The sequence below is a fragment of the Diprion similis genome, chromosome 11 (assembly GCF_021155765.1).
Source record: "Diprion similis isolate iyDipSimi1 chromosome 11, iyDipSimi1.1, whole genome shotgun sequence".
In the NCBI taxonomy this organism is placed as follows: Eukaryota; Metazoa; Arthropoda; class Insecta; order Hymenoptera; family Diprionidae; genus Diprion; species Diprion similis.
The window spans coordinates 6503500-6517616 of NC_060115.1; the positions used below are offsets into that span (position 1 = coordinate 6503500).

At 43.3% G+C, this 14117-nt stretch overlaps 1 protein-coding gene across 4 annotated transcripts in view; it reads right to left on the reverse strand.

Moving 5' to 3' along the window:
- LOC124412082 (dedicator of cytokinesis protein 7) overlaps positions 1 to 14117 on the reverse strand; it is a 58979-nt gene that overhangs the window by 32382 nt on the left and 12480 nt on the right. For 2 of the 4 annotated variants that reach the window (XM_046891684.1, XM_046891685.1), the window contains exon 21: positions 13361 to 13466. The exons of the other annotated variants lie outside the window; for them this stretch is intronic. In XM_046891684.1, coding sequence (XP_046747640.1) covers positions 13409 to 13466 — 58 coding nt within the window. In that variant the 3' untranslated portion in view covers positions 13361 to 13408. Of the gene's footprint in view, positions 1 to 13360; positions 13467 to 14117 lie in introns of those variants that run through there. 4 annotated transcript variants of the gene reach the window in all.

The window sequence follows — 14117 nt, forward strand, 5'->3', positions numbered from 1 at the left end:
AATACCAGTTAACAGTCCATAACATCCGACCGAACGTGCAGAGTACGAGCAAATTATCGTTCTTGGGTCCGGAACAGGCGCAACGTCAAGAGTCAACCCACCTACTAACCCCAGATATAGCAAATTTGACGAGGACAAATAGCTGCAGGACCGCCTGCGGTACTTGGTTTACTTGAACGTACTTATACCGAACCTACGTGTAGGTACTCGTGTGGTGTGTATCGAGGCTCGTGTTACAGACAATAGGTATGCCAGCAGTTGCCCCAGGCGTGTATGCTAATTGGGCTCGACTACCTCAACAGCCTCGGTTGACAGGCAGAAGGACAATCTGAACCGCCCGAAATACGTATCGAATCTGCTGAGGATCGACCCGAACAGATCGGAATTGTGGAATTTTTTGAGAGGTTGCTGAACTGAAGGGAGATATTTTTTAGACGTTTTTTAGACGATGGTTGTACGTTTTGGATATTTTTCAAATTATTTTATTCGCGTGAGTCGCGGAGTTGTCGATAAAAATATTTTTCAAAAATCACACACATACACGGGAAAAAAAAAGTGTAAGTAATATTGTTGTAGAAAACATTAGATTTTCAAGGTAGATTTTACCTAAAGAGATTTGAAATATAGCGTCAATGTCACAGCGTTGTTTGTCATATGAGTACTCGATATTTTTGTATTTTTTAAGAGATATTTTTAAAATTAATGAAAGTATCGATTTTTCACCGCGAAGAAACTTTCGTAAACATGCGGCTTTTGTATGCCGATCGTGTTCGCAATCGAATTTATTGCGTATCCATACATGCAAATTTGTTCTGGGATCCTCAAAAGATTACACGAACTGACCCCCCAGCTCCGTTTCATCCTTATAATACATACGAAACGTTGAATATAAGATCAATGATGAAAATTGATGAAGTTTTTTATCGGATCACTTTGAAAGCCGAGTAGGTATACGTAAAGAGTAAAATAAAGAGAAAAAGTTACGGGTTGCAATTTCTCACTGAAAAACGAGTGAAGGTATAATTTTCTGTTTATTTTCTTTATTTTTCTCATTCACGCATACAAACACACACACTCGGACAAAAAAGTAGAAAAAACAGCGTTAAGCAATTTCGCTCGCATTCCCAGCAGCGAACAACGAGGAAAAAGGTACTTTATACATTTCAGTTTGAGGAATAAAAAGAAATGAAAAGAAAAAAATTGTGTTCACTCCGCTAGATTTACCTTATTGTTAGCTAGTGATTTATGGTGCAGTACAGTAATCGTGGGAACGTGCCGGCATCGCGAGTATAAAAAACTGTTTTAAACGTAGCTATAAATTTCGGTCATTTTTAGCTTTTTAGCATTACGCTATTCCATTTCATTCCATTCCGTTTTTTTTTTAATTTTTTTCATTCTTTATTGACCAACTGATTTTCATCGCCTGTTTATTGTCAGCATTATGGTTTAGTGGGCTTGTTACTTTATTTACAATCGGGGACGGAGATGAAGTTCCGAAAGTGCCTAATTCCGAAGTATTTGGTGGCGAAACTTGAAGTAAAGGAATCAAACTATTACGAAACAACAAAGTTTCGGAAACACGACGGCTCAAAGTTCCGAAATCCAAGGTTTTGAAAATTCAAATTACAATAGAGCAAAGTTTCGAAGAGTGAAGTTTCGATTGAGAGAAATTCCAAAAAATAAAGTTTTGATAAAGTAAAATTCCGAAAATTAAAAATATACACACACGGCGCAGTTTACTCAACGATTCGGTGTAAAAAATCAGAAAAACCGAAAATCAGAATGACCGAGATTCTGACCGCAAAAATATCGAAAATCCAAAACAAAGAAGGATCAAATTGGGGAAATTTCATCAAACCAGAAATTTGCAGAAATTAAAATCTTGCAGATTTGATGTTTTTGCTTTGACGTTTCGTCAAAGTTTGATTTCTTTATCTTGAATTTCTCCGCCTGAAAAAACTGCGGAATTTTTCAAATTCAGAATTCCAACCCCATCCCACCAATCTTACAACCACGCTAATGTGCAGAGTACCTCACAGAAATTGCTAAAGGTAAATGCTTGCGCGGCATTATTTTACGGGCAAACATGTATGAGCCACACAATATGTATATAATAACATACGTATGTACGCCAGTGTCGATTTATGTATGTATGCTGTATAGGTATACAAACATGTGGGTATGTGTACATATACATATTATATACATATATGTAAATCAGTGAACAACGATTACTTTCAACCCCTCATAATTTGCAAAACTGCCTAAAAATTCTGACACCAGCATTTCACGAAGCCTCGCAATGTTTGCAATCGCCTCGCAAAATTCCTCGCAAATTCCGCACCGTTCGTTTCTCCTTTTTCGCTGCTTTCATTTATTTTCTTTCCTTTCATTATTCGTTTCGCGATTTGAAACGGTCACCAAAGATCAACGTCGATACGACGATTTCATCGCATTCGAATATAAAATCAGCTCAAGTTTGATATTTTCCGAAAGATTCTCACCGTTCAAAGCTGCGATCATTGCCAGGGATGAAATTCGTATACGGAAAGAAGTATACCAGCCGATCTCCCGATATATCCCCATGATTTAAGGAAGGAAAGAATACAGCCAACAGTTTCGATTCGGTAAAAAAAAAAAAAAAAAAAAAAAATTCTCCGATATCTCAAGGCGTCGTGCAATAAGCATAAGGGTCGGTCCCTTTGGCTCTTAAGCGAAACCTCCTCGAGAGAGGTCCTCGCCTCCCAGTCCTGCATAGTATAAGGTATGCAGCGTCGTGGGGCTGGCAAATGGGGAAAGTAAAAAATGGGCACCTACATATCGAGAGAGCGATAGAGAGTGAGGATTGCTTGCGAAACGGTCGGTTTTTGCGACGTGCGTAAAGAACAGGCTAGTATATATAGCGTATATATAGCCAATGGCATGTCCCTCCTCATTCCCTGAGGACCCTCGGCGACTCCCAAAAACGCTTCTTCATCCTCGCGTAAATATTGGCTCATCTTTCTAAGGTAAGCAGTTTTAATTATTTTCTAAATATGTATATACATATATATGTATATGTATAAATTAGTACAATATAAGATATGTACTGTATACCGCACATGTGTATAATTCTGCGAGGAGGCGTTTTCGCGACCCCAGCAAAGCGGAAGTTGCTATACATATGTATTGTATAATGTATAGATGTACAGTTTAAGGGTGGAAGCTTTGGTTCCAGAATTGAGGAGGGAAAGAGGGGAGAAGCTTCGTCGACTCTTCAAACACCCCCATTCCTGCCTCGCTCTCCGGGCCGATCCAGGTCCCGTTTCCGTCTAATGGGATATCGATATATTCATAGGAATTTCCAGTCCCGCGAGGAACGCGGGGGATGGATGAACGGAGGTAGGAGTAGCGGTGAAGGCTAATTGTTTTCGGCCCCCGCGGATTCCTCATCGGGGGTTGAAGGACCGTTGCGCCTTGAACCAAAAGCCAAAGACAAGGCAAAAGCCAAGCCAAGCCAAGGCAGCCCTCGTCTCTCTTCCTTTACGGGCGGACATTCAGCTCGAGACTGCGGGCCTAGAGTTAGGCGAAGGGAAAACCGGCGAGAGGAAGCGAAACTAGGGAAGGGAAAGGGAAAGGGACCAAAGGGGATGGGGCGTGATGGGACAGAAAGGAAGGGAAGGGAAGGGCAGGGCGAGTTAACGCTCCACTTGGGGTGCCACGCTCCGCACTCTATTTCGCGCTCCGCCACGTAATCTCTGACGTGAAGGGAGGCGCGACGAGGACGAGGACGAGGACGAGGACGAGGACGAGGCCAGTGACGACTACGCCCGTTCCCTTGCTTTGCATTCCCTTTTACCGCCCAACATTTTACCCGCCGGCACAGAGCCAGCCCAACCAGGTATCCTTTAAAGCTCTGTTACACTCGGCAAGGCGTTATCTTTACAGTAGCTCGATGGCTGCCTCCCTGCAGTATAGCCAGGTTATATCCGCCTTTGTACCGGCGGTAAAACGTCCCTCTGCTTTGGGGCTCGGTTACGTTTGTCCGTAAAGTAAGAGAGAGAGAGAGAGAGAGAAAGAGGGGAGGTGGAATGAGGCTTGTATCGTTTTTTTTCCACCACCTGGAAACTCGATTTCAACGTATCGAAACACGGCATCTTGTTTGTGGTAGGTGAGACATTCGCGGTATCGAACATTGATTCAGATTTTTTCTTTCGAATAGTAATTTTTTTATTACGTTTTTTACGCCGCATCACGTCGATGCAAGGTATGAAATTAATATCTGATAATTTGCATACAGAGTATTCGCTCTCTGATTATTTTTATTCGATTCTTTTGCAAAAAACAATCAGCTGTTCAACCTGTTCGACGCCATATTGCCTCGGAGAAACGGGTTGGGGTCAAAACTTGGAAAGGTAAATATTTCCAGTGGCCGATATATTGAAATTTGAAACATGTGAAAATAGAATAACTACTAATCAGTGACACTTTGAAAAATCAATATTTCGAACAATTCACCTTTCGTTACTTTATTTTCCCATTTCAGTTTCAAATTTCGATATATCGTCCATTCGAAATATTGACCCTTCCAAGTTTTGAGCCCCACACTACTATCCTTATTTTATCGGTCCATTAAGAAGATTAATTGTCCTTACAATTGATAAGTTTGCAAATGAAGTGAGTTTCACTAAGTAGAAGATATTAACTCCCTTCCTCGTGATAATAGCGTTGTTTTGGTGGAAAGAGTGAAAGAGAGTAGCAGAGACAAAAAATTGTTTCCTTAATTTTCAATGAAACAAGGTTTTCGCAAGAGGAAGTATAAGGTATGTAAATAAAATAAGAAGCAGGAAGTCTGCACAAGCCTGGAGTCAGGGTGAATCGTGTGCAAAGGCAGTCATACCTTGCAGGGTATAAGGTATATACATTATACATATATATATATATATATAATGTATAAGACAAAGACGAAAGATGTGCCCTTCCGGCGGGCTTCCACCTCTCGTTCCTTCCTGAATTTTCCGTCTCGGAATCAGGGCGGAGAGGTTCGTTTAGAATAAAGGGAGAATTGCTTCAGCGGAATCTAAGACCCTCGCGAAATTGAACAATCATTCGAATCCGTTCCATTAACTTTATCGAGGCAAAGATTTTTGTATAGCCAGTGGTTTCCGGCCGCTTCGGGGTCCGACGCGATCCGCAGGCCTGTATTAACTTCGGTATTCGACGCAAGCATCCGCGTTTACAGCATTTTCCTTCTTCCAATTCCGCACGCGATTGCAGGTGAGAAAGCCGTCGCCGCAACTCGCGCTTATTTATACTTGGGTATATCAAAGCTGTAAATCTCAAGGTAGTTTCCGCAGACTTCCTCCGTTTTATTTCTTTATTTCTTCCCCATGTTATGTCTCGATTTCCATTCTTTCCGCCGGCCCGCACCGCCCCGCAAGTTTTCCGTTCGAACGAGCCGAGCTCGCTGCACATCCTGAAATATAGGTTCCAGGTATACCTACGCGAAAACTGCGGTCCCGGAGAAGTGGGACAAGGATGAAAGCCCGACGCCCAAACGCGAATCGAATCCAAGCGACGCGGTGGTCGAAATCCGACGTCGAGCGTCGGGACGCTCGGATATCCGACGCATTCCAGACGCCATCCTGACGGAAAATGCGGCACCGCCGTCACCGTCACCGGAGACAAGACGACACGCGTACCAGGCGACAACACCCCGATGTCGTCGACGATGACGACGACGTCCGATTTCGACGAGGGACGTAAAAGAAGAAGAAGAAGAGGAAGAGGAAGAGGAAAAGGAAGAGGAAGAAAATGAGGAGCAACAAGAAGTTATTGGACCACACGTGGCGATCAGATTTCGCCGTTGTATTTCTTCGTCTTATTTTAGCCCGGTTCTATTCAGTTTTTACAATTCCGCACGCACGCCCCTGGAGCTATCGCCGATCGCTGAAATCGTCGCGAAAAGAGATATTCGAGCGTCTTTTTTGCGGATATTATTATGGGTAGGTATACGAGAGATATCCGCATCAGCCGGTGAGTACCTCGGTCCACATCCTTATACGTAAGGAGGTTATGTCTAGTCGTGCGTACCGGCAAATTGAATGCCCGGAGCTTCTGACCCCGCTAGCGAAATCCGGGCTCAAAGAGGAATCCGGCAGTTTCGCGAAATGAGGATGAGATTTAAGAGACCGTGTGTGTGGATACCTGCGCATCGTCCTTTTCAACTGACAATAGAAAGGATATAAGGGAGGTTTTTTCTCACCTGGAGTTTTAGGACATACTTGTTGTAACGACGAGGTGTTCGCTGGCGAAGGTTAAAAAATCGCAGCGCTATTAAAAATTGATATAAACTGCAGGGTGCAGCTGATCCTAAAGAATTTAATACAACTCTGAACAGCACGCGACTCCAGCTGCTGCACAAAAGTTGCCCTCCGGCTGGAGAACGTTGAGTATATTAGACGTAGGATACACAGGGCAGAACATCGTCGCGGATATTATCGCTTCAAAGTTTTAAAACTCTCGGCTTGCAAGCGTACTAAATTGATACTCAATATATACCGAGAAATTGCGATTCACAATTTCAGTTAAATTTATCCACAACCCCAATAAAAAGTATCGAAAGTTGCACCTAAAACTCGACTCGAAATACCCGTAGTTGGAAAACTAACGAATTTTATTTATAACACGTGCAGAGATTCACCTTCCCTCCCATAATCGGTGGAACGTCGTTGGAAATCTGGGCGAGGGTGGGGTGTAAAATGGCGTAAAGGCCGGCAAATCGCGTTCCTGGTGTGCAGAGGGAAGTATACCGGCTGTAAATAAACCGTAACGACGGGTGAAATTGAAGGTGTACCGCAGACCCAACGACGACGACGAGGACGACGATTCGACCAGGATCACCTCCACCATCGCATCCGCGAGCCTTGGAGACGCTCCTCGTCGTCGACCCCGCCTGAATATTGGAATAAATTGTGGGACTACTCCTGGGGGTGTACCTTCGCCGCCCGAGACGCGCCCAGGGTGTGTACCTCAACCCTCGACCACCACCCCCGAACCCCCCGCCTTACCGGGATGCGCTCGGAAGACGAAGTGAGGAACGGGGGAGGGAGAGGGAGAGGGAGAGGGATGGGGGGAGGCCCTTATCGGGTCCACGCTTCACTGCGCTTCGGGGCTGAAGGCACCAACCCCTCCCACGCCACCCTCCCAGCTGCACCGAGTCCCTCGATCTCGACGTCGAGATGCTCCGGCGTGCCTATAACGGGTGATTCGCCTTCTTACTTACAAGGTGCAGGGGTGAGCCGTGGAATGCGCGGAATTCGGACCGTGTAAAAGAGAAGAAGTGAAGCCGTTTCTAGGATTTGATGAACCGATATCCTTCGATCAGACCGTCGTCTCAACGTCGCCGATCAATTATGAGGATATTTTCAGAAGTTTGAAATTCGTCCATCCGACGTCGAAAGGTAAGTGCAGTAAAATGAAATTCCCGAAGCTTTTCGAAAGACTTCGAAGGATTGTTAAATTTCCTCAACAATCAAAATCACCGCAATCGACTTGGAACCTCGCTGCTTCGAACGCAACATGAATAAAATCGAAGAGCCCAAAGATAAATCAAGGACGCGGATGGATTCCACGTCGTGCTGATCTTTTTTCCGAACCTTGTACAACCGACATCCCACAGCCCCTGGAATTCGCCCGTGGGACTCGGGCTGCTAGTGAAGACGGACTGCAGTTTATCGGGGAGCAAAGTAGGCGGGACGGATTGTTGTGTGTGTTTGTGTGTGTTTGTGTGTGTTTGTGTGCATACCTATACCTATACCTACATCTATACCTATAGTCGGCGGGTGGAGCGGACGACGTCTTAGACCCCGGTTTTCCCGGAGACGCGCGAGGGGCGCGATGTGGTCCAAGTCTCGTTCGACCTTTTGCAGCATCGACACTTTCGCGGGGGATGGCGAACGGGTCGTTTAATTCGAGCACGTATAAGGCATTCGATCCGTCTAGTACAAGAAGACAAGCGAAGTGCAGAAGTGCGGAGAAACGGTGGCAGCCGGCTGCACTGCACACGTCGTCGATGCTCCGGATGAAACTTTGCATGGACCAGTTTCCGCGAGGGGAGAAGACGGGGGGGTGCTTCCCGATCGGATTCCCCGCGATTGGCTTTGTTCGAATATGTACCTTACCGCTTCCGTTTTCTCTCCTTTTATCCGCTTCCTTCGCGAGAAAAATCCATCCCTTATAATACCGGGCATCGATCGCGGATGCATTCCATCGCTGACGAAAGCCGCGAGTGTCGATCAGCCGGCGATCGGCTTTGCGGGGGTTAAAAAGATCTCAGAATATTCTGTGGGTATCATCGGGTTGCGTGGGGCGGGCATCACGAAGACTCCGGCAATTAAATCTCGGTCTACTTCTCGGTGTGCTTCCCGCCCTAATTTACCAGAGCTAATTTATTTAGCCATCTGTTCGTCGGCTCGACCACCGCAATAAAAATCAATCCCTTGGAAAGCATCCATGCACCCCGTGCCGAGGGGCAACAAGCCGCAGTTTACGCCGCGTCTACCTGATCCTGCAGGAGCTTTTCATCCCCCAAGCTCACGACCGCAAACCCCCTGAACACAAATCGGCCGCTCTTGCGGCGTCGATTATATAGCTCTTTTCAATTCGCATTCAAGACTTAATGCTTCCGGCAACAATCAACCGTTTATATGTTAACGTAGTTTAGCCGCTGCTACAGTTTCGCTCAAGCTTTTTCGTGCGGAGCTCGTATATATAATAAGTTCGCATCGGTGATTCGCAGTTGCCAGTGAATTAGCTATACTATACCGAACACGAGGTTGTGTAAGCCGTCATTGCGGAGAACGGACTAATTAACCTTGTTTTTTAATTATGCATTTGCGCACGTGCACGTCCGGGTACGGGAATATTTTAGAAATATAAAACCTCGAACCAATTCCCACCTCCAGGTCTGACAAACGGGATGTAACAATGCTCGTTAAAAAGTTACGTCATGTAGCCAGTCGCTACGGCCTGCGACGAGGTAAAATAAGCACGAATGTCTGGACGCTGTCGGTCTAACAATAAAGAGAAAAAGTCAATTGTTCAAGTTCGAGTTTCCGTCACTCCTACATTCGAGTTTTTTTCAAATTTGCCCACTTGCAAGAAGAAGAAAAAAAAAAAAAAAAAAAAACACAATGCGGCGTTTAAAATTGGCAAAAATTGGCAATGTTATAAATCAACACGACGAACGATACTCGCGACTAAATTTATCCCGTAGTCTGTATTCGGCACGTCTGAAATGGGACTTGGAAAGAAATAATTCACTAGCTGCCTAGGAGACATCCTCGCAAGCTCAAAGCGACAAAGAGCAGCTCGATACTGCAGTTTTGGGGTCTCGCGATTTCCCTGCGGGAGTCGCGTAACGACCCTGGGAAGGAGGGCGACGGTTCGTTTTATAGGTGGTGCAGGTATAGGAAGGAACAAGGAACAAGACGAGGGAGGTTCCCACCTTATATGTATACCTTCGCGCTGTGCGAGAAGAGGAAGGCGATTCAATTTGCTCCTTTTCTCTCCCTTCCCGATCGCGGCTGCTCTCCTCTCGCTCTCCTACGTTTCTATACCTTTGTTTTTCCCTCTTACTCATTCTCTGCTTTATCGCTATCTTTTCTCTTAGCAACGGCAATCGAACTGGCGGCCAATTTCGCGAGGGTTCACCACGGGGCGGGCGGCTGCAGGCGCTACTCGAACCACTCTTGGCAACCCCAAGTTCCCCCCTTTCTACCTACCACCCTTCACGGATGTAGTTTTACGCCTAATGTAAACCGCCGAATATTCCCCAAGGCTATAAAGTCCGGGTTAATTTTATGTCTTTTCAAATTCATAGGCTTTTTTTCCTTTTCTTTTCTTTTTTTTCTTAAATATTCATCACCTTCGAGGATATAAGGAAAGTAGGTATTGGTTTCGATCGAAAATCACTTTTTCTAATCTCAACGAATCTTTACGTTTTCGAACCTATAAAATACGCAAAACTGCAGGTTTTTTTTACTACTGTCAGTCTGTCCGACAAACTATCGCGATAGTATCGGCAAAGGCTTGACGAAAATAATGAAGGCATGAAAAATCGCCACGTCTCGTTTAATTTGAACTTCCGTAACTACCGGAAATAAATCTATTTTCAACGCTTCACCAATACACTCTGTTTCCTCTTTAATACTTTTTCCAAATAAACGATTACGTTTTTCTCAGTTTATATATTTGAAAAAAAAAAAAACATAAATATCTGTACATTTTTTAGTTCTAATTTTTTGTTAAAAACTTTTTCATTCGGCTGCCAAGTTTTTATCAGTTTCAGATTTTTCAATCCGCCGTTTTCGAGATGATCGCGAAAGTTTTGTCGGACAAACCGACCGACTCTTCCATTCTCACGGTGGTGGAAGTACCGCGCAAAAAGAAAAAACGAAAAAAAAAAAACTGTTTTCACAACTTTTTTTTCGATATTCACAGGAGATACGTTTCACGAGTCTGGGCCGTACAGTCGAATTGTACGATACAACATAGGTATGTACATACGTACCAAACATCTGTATAACAATGTTGAACTCCGGTGGATCCAATTATAAATTTTTGCAAATTCGCAACGCAATAATGAGGCGAAACACACCGCATATCCGAAAACTGGAGGCAGGTATGTGTTTCATGATTACACAATCTAATGAATAAGAGTCTCGCGAGAATCCACCCCACGTGACGTGTGTACCTACATAATACTTTTTTCGCCATCCTGCACTCGCTAAAAATTTTTGCAGAACACGCGCGACTCTCTTTTTCCTTTTGGCATCGCGTTTCATACATTTCCGCGTATAAAATCTTGCTCTGTAGGCGTCGTTGCGAGAAGTATGCGATAACTTGGACTCGAGCTGAGTTATTTTTCGAGTTGCTAGAACGGCCTTTGACTCCTTCCATTACTCTGTACCCTGCAGTACCACAGATTGGTTCCACCCTCTGATAGGCAGGACCACGGACCCGAATCCTGCGGGATAAATCCCTCGGGTGCTATCCTCCGCGGGTTCGTCACCGCCGGTTTAATCCCCAATGCTCCGTTGACGAATTCGTTTCGATGCGTGGCATGTGCCGATGTTAACTTTGTTCCACATTTATCCCCGCGGTAGGTACGCGTCGCGAGTCACTCTTTATTACACGCATACATCCCCAACCTCGAAACGAAGCGCCCAGAGTTACATTGCATTACACGCGCAACCCTTGATGGAGTGAATCAGCTTTGAGCAACGCGGATCAAACGAGCTGGGAACTGATGATCGCGTTAACACCGTTAGTAAGATCGCTTTTATCTTCTCCTTGGATCTCAACTCTTTGCTGTCGGGTCGTTTTAATGAGAATTTTTAATTCCATCCCTGTCTGCAAAAGGCTTCCGATCGACTGCTGAAAAATTTAGTCCCTCTAAGGCACGTCAAATATCCGCATGCGGCCTGTTTTTAAAACTTTTTTCAATCGGCACAGGCTTCGCGCTTCTAAAGCCAGTTAATTTTAGGGGAAATAGTGGAAGGCTTTGTAAAAATAAAGGGCTACTGGGGTTCCAATATTTTGTTTCATAGTATTGACCGAATAGAGCAAAATTTGATAAACACTAGGGTGTCCGTTGTTTTGAAATTTTTGTTCATTCCACCAAAAAAATATATTCATACTGTAGTAAAAAAATACCTAGATTTACGTTACTCGTCATTTCGATCGCTTTAGATTCAATCTGAATTCCAAGTTTTCAATTCAATATTCCCTCTACGACTCTGTCTCGCTCTCGCTATCACTGCACTGACTAATTAATTCAGCCGTAGATTTTAAGGCGGCTCTTCATGGGTGAAGGCGTGTATAACAGTAACGTTATAAAGGTACAATTAACACGCGAGAGCTCCGAAAGTTTCTTCCCTTGATACCTGCGTAATATATGAGTGAAGGTAGGTGTACCTGTGTTTCTATCCACTCACACCAGGCTCGGACAAGACGTAGCGAAAGACTGGATAGAAGCTGAGAAAGGGAGGAAAGAGGGAGTGGAATGGGAGGGAGGGGGAGAGATTCTCGAGAGATTAGATCCGCCGAAGCGGAGATCCCGGAGACTCGGCAGTTATTAACAATTAGCTTCCGTTTCCGAGTCGAGCCTGTAGGAAGAGGCCCTCCCTCAACCCTCGAGCCTTGACTCCGACTTCAACCCTCCGAAGTCCCTCTGTAATACTTCCGAGTAAGCGGAGTAAATTCATCCGGCAGTTATTGCGGGGGAAAAGTTTACAGCCAGGAACCGCCTCGCCTGTCAACGATCCTCAAATATGATAATGAATAGCGCATCGATGTAAAAGTTGTACCTTATACGTGCGTATATTTGCGTTATTTGCGCAGCGCAACACGGATCGAGACAATTTTAACGTATGTTTGTACCTGAAACGTGAGATCCGGTCGTTATAGCGATCAAATTTATAATTTTTGTCGCCTCGTTTAATCCGCCCATATTTCAAGATTTTCAATAAAATTCCCTCAACTTTTTCCTATACATGTACATATGTGAGGGTGTGTATTTCACAATTGATTTAAAATTCCCGGGTTTTAGGCAAGATCGCGAAATTTGGCGTGTAGACGTGTTTCGGGTTTGTTCTCCCAATGTTTCAAATCAATTTTTCATTTCGAATACCTGCGGTATTAGAGGAACGTTAATAAACCCCAATTCAAATGGAATTTAAATTATAAGCACTCAATTACTCAAGTATTTGGTCTCGATATGCCTCGTGGAAACTTTTACAAACTTTCTGAACTTTTTTTACAAAACTGCGACCAGCCGAGTTTATTTTGAAAGGTTTATTATCCCAACGATTTTAAATCATTCTCATTAGTATTGCGGAAACATCTTATAATTTTTTTATTTATTATTATTATTCTTTTCTTATATCCAGAGTTAAAAACGGCTGTCAGATACGATTCGGATTAACGTGCAAAGATTAAAAATTATGCGTTGAAATTTTCCAGAGCTTTGTTATTTCCAATTTGAAAATTACTCCATTTCGAAATTTACTCGACTTGAAAAATAGTCGAGCAAATTTTATTCCCCAATTTTTCCCTGATGGGATTATAATTTTGTCCTGATTAATCATAAGACCCGAAAAAATAGTAAAAATTCGAGTATCTAATAAACAGAGCTTCAAATCAATGAGTATAATTCAAAAATGCGTTTACGATCAACAAATTTAATGGGTTATGGAAGCGAGCATATGGAAAAAATTTATTTCTTAGAATTTTGCTTTTCGCCACGAAAGCTCTGGTCCTTTCTTGTTCGCGTACCGTTACAAAATTCGCTAACTAATTGCAAAATTTCCTCACTTTTCCTCGACCTCCCGGTTTTCCCTGACCGGTGTAGCCACTGCATGGTTGGTTAAATCCAAGATTCTAACGCGCCTGGAACAACTGTAGAAGACAAAGCTCGCAAAAGCCTGACGATAAAATGAAAAATAAAAACACGAAAAAGAGAAGAAAAAACAGCGAAAATTTTCCTCGTCCAGGAGCAAATTCCGAGACAATTACATTACTCGAGGATTTCCGTGACGACCGGACACAAGTGGGTAGGTGATATACACATATATGTATATGGGACTTTCTATCACAAGCCGGACAGATTTGGATAAAAAACACCTTGTTCTGCATTACAACGAACAATACTTACATTTACTTCTAATATTTGTAGTATTTTTCAATGGTTAAAAATCGATTAAAACATTTTAATTGCTTATAACAATACGAATTTGTTGATAATTTTCAATAAAACTGTTTTTTTTTTTTTATTAAAATACATTCTGCTAGCTTTGAAATGATAAAAAGAACTATTTAGCTCAAAAAGAAACGGATTTATGAATTTAAAAAAACGAGTCTACAAGCCAAAAATCACCAGATTCTCAAATTTTCAATCCACTCTGTTTTCCAAAATATGTGAAAAAAAAAATAAATAAAATCCTTAAATACGTATCTCTTTTTTTCGATATATAGAACCCGTAAAAAAATTCCAACAAAATAAAAAATGTGTCTGTCAGAAAAAGTTGTTCGGTTTGTAAAAGAAAGTCCCATATACAGAAGCCGGTCGCAAAGAA